Below are 7,077 nucleotides of genomic sequence, written 5' to 3'. Positions count from 1 at the left end.
ATTTCAGTTATTGTATTGTTCATTTCTGTTTGTTTGTTCTTTAATTCTTCCAGGTCTTTGTTAGACATTTCTTGCATCTCCTCGATCACTGCCTCCATTCTATTTCTGAGGTCCTGGATCATCTTCACTATCATTATTCTGAATTCTTTTTCTGGAAGGTTGCCTATCTCCACTTCATTTAGTTGTTTTTCTGGGGTTTTATCTTGTTCCTTCATCTGGTACATAGCCCTCTGCCTTTTCATCTTGTCTGTCTTTCTGTGAATGTGGTGTTTGTTCCACAGGCTGCAGGATTGTAGTTCTTCTTGCTTCTGCTGTCTGCCCTGTGGTGGATGTGGCTATCTAAGAGGCTTGTTGTCTCTTCCACTTTTAAGGACTCTGTGATTATGCTGAGTCCATCTGGATAACTAGGATAATCTCCCCAAATTAAACAAGCTGATTAGCAGCTTTACTTCCCCTTTGCCATGTAACCTAACATATTCACAGGTTCTGGGCACCAGGACATTGGTATCTTGGGAATCATTATCCTTCCTACAGTATATAGTAAGTGACAAAGTTGCAAGACAGTTTGTAGAGTTTTAATTCCATTTGGATTTGAAAAAATGAATGTTGGTTAGAAATCATGTGGCATAAGGAGTAACCCACTTTAAGAAAACACTGTATTCAAAAATATGACACCAAAAGCGAAGAAAGGTCAGCTCCTTTATTCATTTTACTGATTCTCAACACTTTTGATTGACAGGGAGTAGGACACAATTTGTTTTACGAACAGTGAATCAGTTGCATGAAGTGTGCTTGTGCACTCCCACACCCTCCCAGAGCAGTTCTCTGGTTTCCACCCGGGCATTGTTTAACTTTTATCAAGGGACCAGTTACTCCCTGATCTCTCTTAGATGAGCATAGGTTAGACCTGGCCTCAGAACTTTTCTGTATGCTGTGAACTGTACGTTTTACTAAAAGTTAATTACTATCACACACAAAGCATAGTACCACTTAGTAATCATATTTATTAAATGAATAGCATTTATTAAATCTGTTCAGATATATCTTTCATTTACATGTACCCTTCATCCAACTTTGAATGAGTCAAAATCTTTCTAAAATAAGCATTAGGTAGAGAGTAATTTCCTCCAGATATACAGATGGGAAACTGTACGAATTCACAGGCAACCTGGAGTAAACAGATGGTCTTACATCGCTCCTGCCGGTGTGGGCTCTTTTCAAAGCACAGTGATGATGCCATACCCTTTTGCAGAAAAATAATGAATTTGGCCCCAGTATTTTTATCATTCACACATCTAAAACCCCATTGCTCTTATTTTCATGAGTTTTGGTGCCCTTAAAAATGTGAATTTCTTAGTTGAAATGCATTGAGCGTTTCTGTCTGCCTGTCAATATTTTTAGCTCTTACTTTATTAAACATTGAGTTTCTGAAATGATAGGTCATGATATTTGTACTGTTATTTTCATATAGCTCTTTTCTATTAAATGGTAGATTTAAAAATAGATATTTTAAATTCAAACTTCTTTCTTCCAGCCCTTTGGATTATGGTTTTGAATTGAGGTTGATTTGGGGAAAACACTGCTAGTTCCAATACATGGAAAACTTTGTTTTAATGATGTAATTTTGTGTGTGTGCATTACTGGAAAATGAAATTAAAACTGTTTGAATCTGATACATTACTGGAGAGATTGCAGAAATTCTTTTTTTAAAAAAATTTATTTATTTTATTTATTTATTTTTGGCTGCGTTAGATCTTTGCTGCTGCACGCGGGCTTTCTGTAGTTGCGGTGAGAGGGGGTTCCTCTTCACTGCGGTGCACAGGCTTCCCGTTAGGTGGCGTCTCTTGTTGCGGAGCACAAGCTCTAGGCACACAGGCTTCAATAGTTGTGGCTCGCTGGCTCTAGAGCGCAGGTTCAGTAGTTGTGGTGCACGGGCTTAGTTTTTCCACAGCATGTGGGGTCTTCCGGGACCAGGGCTCGAACCCGTGTCCCCTGCATTGGCAGGCGGATTCTTAACCACTGCACCACCAGGGAAGCCCCAAGAAATTCTTGTTTACTTAATTGGTATTTAAGTGTTCATATGTCCCAGCAGCATTTAAAAAGTAGCCTTGGGGCTTCCCTGGTGGCGCAGTGGTTGCGCGTCCGCCTGCCGATGCAGGGGAACCGGGTTCGCGCCCCGGTCTGGGAGGGACCCATATGCCGCGGAGCGGCTGAGGCCCGTGAGCCATGGCCGGTAGGCCTGCGCGTCCGGAGCCTGTGCTCCGCAAAGGGAGAGGCCACAGCAAAGGGAGGCCCGCATTCCACAAAATAAATAAATAAATAAATAAATAAAAAGTAGCCTTAATTTGTGTGTAATGAATACTTAACACATTGAGTTTTCAGATTGAACTTACTTATAATAAAAAACAAATGAAAAAAATCTGTTGCCTGACAAAGTACAGCTAGGTTGTGGGTAGTCTTCTCACTTTGACATTACATTTGACGATCAACAGGCATTTTTATAAGCTCAGTGGGCAGGCTCAGTCTAGAGATTAGACTTTGGCAGGCGGGATATGAAATAGTTTAAATAGTTTTGCTGTGTATTTATTGCCCAGTGAATGTGCACTTGTTGGAGAGCTGCCTTTTTTCTTCTTTTTGTAAAATCTGACAGATAAAATAGCAAAGTGCTCTTTCACTGCTCTTTGTGCTTACCTGTGTTTTGCCATTTAGGGTTTTATATACCTTTTGCAAGGAGGGAATGATTTGGTGATGGAGTGCTCCCACTGACCGATGGACTCAAAGAAGAAAAGGTAAAATCATTTTTTTTTTTTTTTTTTTGTGGTATGCGGGCCACCCTCTGTTGTGGCCTCTCCCGTTGCGGAGCACAGGCTCCGGACGCGCAGGCTCAGCGGCCATGGCTCACGGGCCCAGCCGCTCCGCGGCATGTGGGATCCTCCCAGACCGGGGCGCGAACCCGGTTCCCCTGCATCGGCAGGCGGACGCGCAACCACTGCGCCACCAGGGAAGCCCCAAGGTAAAATCATTTTTTCCTTTTCCAAGGTAAAATCATTTTTTCCTTTTCCTCTACCCTTCTAGGAAAACACAACAGACAGTTCCACTTATGTGTAGCTTCTCTTCAGTTTAATTTTCTTGTTGATGGCTATTAAGTAGGAATAGTGACATTTGTGTTGATTGGTAAAGAGAGAAAGATAATTACAATAAAGCTTGTTAGTGGTACACTTTGTTGCTAGTTCCTTTCTCATGCTTATAAAAGGCACAAAATGTCTTCACCATTTTAAAGCTTTTGAAGCCATTTTTTTTTTTGTCACACATAATTTCAGGTTTTCAAAAGTAGCCTTATTAATTGTAATTCTATCCTTAGAGAACTTGGCGCCATGAATGATATTTTGAAAGGAGGGTTAGGTTTGTGGCTTTCCTTTCATAAAAACATGGTTATGCCTAATTACAGTTCAGAGGAATATTACTTAACAAAAGTAGAGAAAATCCTAGGTATTATAAAATAAAGAAAACCAAAAAAAGTTTCTGTGCCTCATTAAAATATTGGCATCAGTGTTCTAGAAAAAAGAATATGAAAATAAATGCCCCCCCAAAAAATAAAAATAAAAATAAATGCCCCATCAATGGCAACACAAAGGAAAATTTTATATAAAGGGAAACCTAGAGTATGTTAATGTGGCCTTTTCTTGGAAAGGGATGCATTTGGGATACGGTCATTGTTATGCAGCTGTGTGTTTTATGTTCTTTGAACTAGGGTTATCAGATGGATAGAATTCTTTGGCTAGAACGTGAGTAAAGCATGAAGGATTTTACTGGTACCTGTTATAAATTTAATTCTTAAAAATTTAAGTAGGAATTATAGAGCTTAAACTTGGTATAAAGGGAAATATGGATCCCTATTCCTTCTGTCTTTCTCATCAAATACTTTTTTTTAAATACCAAATTAAAAACTAAAAATTTAAAATAAGACTCCAACTTGGGACATGTTATAACTTTAACATCTAAACAAGGAGTTAATGTACTGAGAAGTAAGAATCTTGAAATTTTAAATCAGACAACTTCAAAAAATAGCCCAGGTTTTGTTTGCTTCTTAGATAGAGATAAGTAATTTGTGGGTTTATCCTCAAATCATTTATATAAATAATAATTTTACCTCTGCTCCTGTGTCATAACCACGCCATAAAATAGGTGCTAAACTGTCTGACTCAGTCACCCATGTACTGGTAGAAGGTATAAATCTCGTGACAGTATGAAAGACAAAAGATACAGTTCTGAACTGGAGGAACAAGCTATTTTTAAGCTATTTTTCTCGATGTTTGTAGCTCAACAGAAGCTGAAGGATCCAAAGAAAGAGGCCTGGTCCATGTGTGGCAGGCAGGCTCCCGTTCTGTAACACCAGAGAGCTTGCCAGGCTGGGGAGGAAAGACTGTTCTTCATGCGGCCCTTGGAGTGAAACATGGAGTTCTTCTGACTGAAGGTATTGAAAAGAACGGCTTAGCCAACACTAACTGAGACTCTGACCAGTGTCAGAGCGTGTAGGAGCAGCTGAGAGTTACTGGGTACGAGGGATTCTGAGTGAACTTTGCTGGAACTTATGCTTTTTTTGTTTTCAAAATATGTTCTTACTCCCTTTATCAGAAATCAGATTAGTTCTTATATTTAAGATGTACCATAACTAGAATAAAAGGGAGAATTATAGTTTAAAAATTTTAGTAGTGATAAGTACATGAAAAATTAGATTTTTAGAAAGATTACGTATTCAGAGACCCTTTTACTATACCTTTGTTCATTAAATGTATCAGAATAATAATGCTAATAACAGCTAATGACTGCACTAAGCACTTTATATGTATTATCTCATTGAGTCCTCACAACTACCTTATGAGGTAGCTGCTGTTATTATCCCCACTTCACAGATGAGGAAGCTGAAGGTCAGGGAGGTTAAATTGTTTTCCCAAGCACACATGACTATTTAAAGGGTCAGAGAAACATTTATATAGAGAGCTGCCTTTAATTTTGATGGCACTTTACCTACTAAGTCATGGCAAATTTGATTTGGGTCAGGACTGCCATCAGCTTCACTAATTTATAAATTTCTACTCTGTAAGTATTTATTAAGTATTTAACAATGCTTTGGTATTTTCCTTGTAGGAACTAAGGGAATACAGATTCTAGGAAACAAAGCTTAAATCTGACCATGGTGGTTTTTGGGGGCAGACATGGATTTCTTTCTAATTTCTTTATTATTATGTCACTTTTATTATAATAATACATAATACTATTATTATTATTGTATTAGGCCAGAATTTGGAGAAAGCCTTATTTTTCAAATGTGAACTATATCCAGTACCTGCCCTATGGGCTTCAAAATCTATAGTTCTCAAGCATATATAAGTAGAATTCTGTTACTGTCATTTTATTAGCCCCTCAGTAAGATATTTAGGAATCCTTCATGAGCATGGTATCTTTAAACATATAGAATCAAACCTAAAACCCTGGGAAAACTGAGGGAAAACTTAAAAAAAAATGTAAATAACCTATGTTCATGTTTAAGCAGTGCTCTGGTTTAAGTGTCAAAGTAACAAAAAAATCTCAGCTCACACAAATGTGTAGCTTGAAATGGCACAAAGATCTTGGGTACTTTCTTTTCTAAGTGAGGAAATGGTACTGATTGAATACTAGAAATTTTCAAGCTTTGTCTCTATTCAATTTAACCATTAGCTCATAATTCAATGAGGACAGCTCATTGACTCACTATTTTTGAGGTATTCCAGGTTAAAAAAATGATGTCTAAATATTCACTTCTCTGCAATTTGCTCTGGAGAGACTGTTATTCCTTTTTTTTTTTTTTACTGGAAAATGAAATTAAAACTGTTTGAATCTGATACATTACTGGAGAGATTGCAGAAATTCTTTTTTTAAAAAAATTTATTTATTTTATTTATTTATTTTTGGCTGCGTTAGATCTTTGCTGCTGCACGCGGGCTTTCTGTAGTTGCGGTGAGAGGGGGTTCCTCTTCACTGCGGTGCACAGGCTTCCCGTTAGGTGGCGTCTCTTGTTGCGGAGCACAAGCTCTAGGCACACAGGCTTCAATAGTTGTGGCTCGCTGGCTCTAGAGCGCAGGTTCAGTAGTTGTGGTGCACGGGCTTAGTTTTTCCACAGCATGTGGGGTCTTCCGGGACCAGGGCTCGAACCCGTGTCCCCTGCATTGGCAGGCGGATTCTTAACCACTGCACCACCAGGGAAGCCCCAAGAAATTCTTGTTTACTTAATTGGTATTTAAGTGTTCATATGTCCCAGCAGCATTTAAAAAGTAGCCTTGGGGCTTCCCTGGTGGCGCAGTGGTTGCGCGTCCGCCTGCCGATGCAGGGGAACCGGGTTCGCGCCCCGGTCTGGGAGGGTCCCATATGCCGCGGAGCGGCTGAGGCCCGTGAGCCATGGCCGGTAGGCCTGCGCGTCCGGAGCCTGTGCTCCGCAAAGGGAGAGGCCACAGCAAAGGGAGGCCCGCATTCCACAAAATAAATAAATAAATAAATAAATAAAAAGTAGCCTTAATTTGTGTGTAATGAATACTTAACACATTGAGTTTTCAGATTGAACTTACTTATAATAAAAAACAAATGAAAAAAATCTGTTGCCTGACAAAGTACAGCTAGGTTGTGGGTAGTCTTCTCACTTTGACATTACATTTGACGATCAACAGGCATTTTTATAAGCTCAGTGGGCAGGCTCAGTCTAGAGATTAGACTTTGGCAGGCGGGATATGAAATAGTTTAAATAGTTTTGCTGTGTATTTATTGCCCAGTGAATGTGCACTTGTTGGAGAGCTGCCTTTTTTCTTCTTTTTGTAAAATCTGACAGATAAAATAGCAAAGTGCTCTTTCACTGCTCTTTGTGCTTACCTGTGTTTTGCCATTTAGGGTTTTATATACCTTTTGCAAGGAGGGAATGATTTGGTGATGGAGTGCTCCCACTGACCGATGGACTCAAAGAAGAAAAGGTAAAATCATTTTTTTTTTTTTTTTTTTGTGGTATGCGGGCCACCCTCTGTTGTGGCCTCTCCCGTTGCGGAGCACCGG

The 7,077-nt window shown here is 39.4% G+C and overlaps 1 protein-coding gene across 8 annotated transcripts in view; it reads left to right on the top strand.

Annotated features, from left to right (window-relative positions):
* ALS2 (alsin Rho guanine nucleotide exchange factor ALS2) overlaps positions 1-7,077 on the top strand; it is an 83,662-nt gene that overhangs the window by 7,496 nt on the left and 69,089 nt on the right. For all 8 annotated transcript variants that reach the window (XM_028480884.2, XM_028480881.2, XM_028480877.2 and 5 more), the window contains 2 exons: positions 2,710-2,789; positions 4,320-4,474. In XM_028480884.2, the coding sequence (XP_028336685.1) occupies positions 2,770-2,789; positions 4,320-4,474 (175 nt within the window). In that variant the 5' untranslated portion in view covers positions 2,710-2,769. The remainder of the gene's footprint in view (positions 1-2,709; positions 2,790-4,319; positions 4,475-7,077) is intronic.

Source organism: Physeter macrocephalus, chromosome 2 (assembly GCF_002837175.3).
Source record: "Physeter macrocephalus isolate SW-GA chromosome 2, ASM283717v5, whole genome shotgun sequence".
Taxonomy (NCBI): Eukaryota; Metazoa; Chordata; class Mammalia; order Artiodactyla; family Physeteridae; genus Physeter; species Physeter macrocephalus.
The sequence above is the reverse complement of the archived record's forward strand: the minus strand, read 5'-3'. Positions and strand labels throughout refer to the sequence as shown.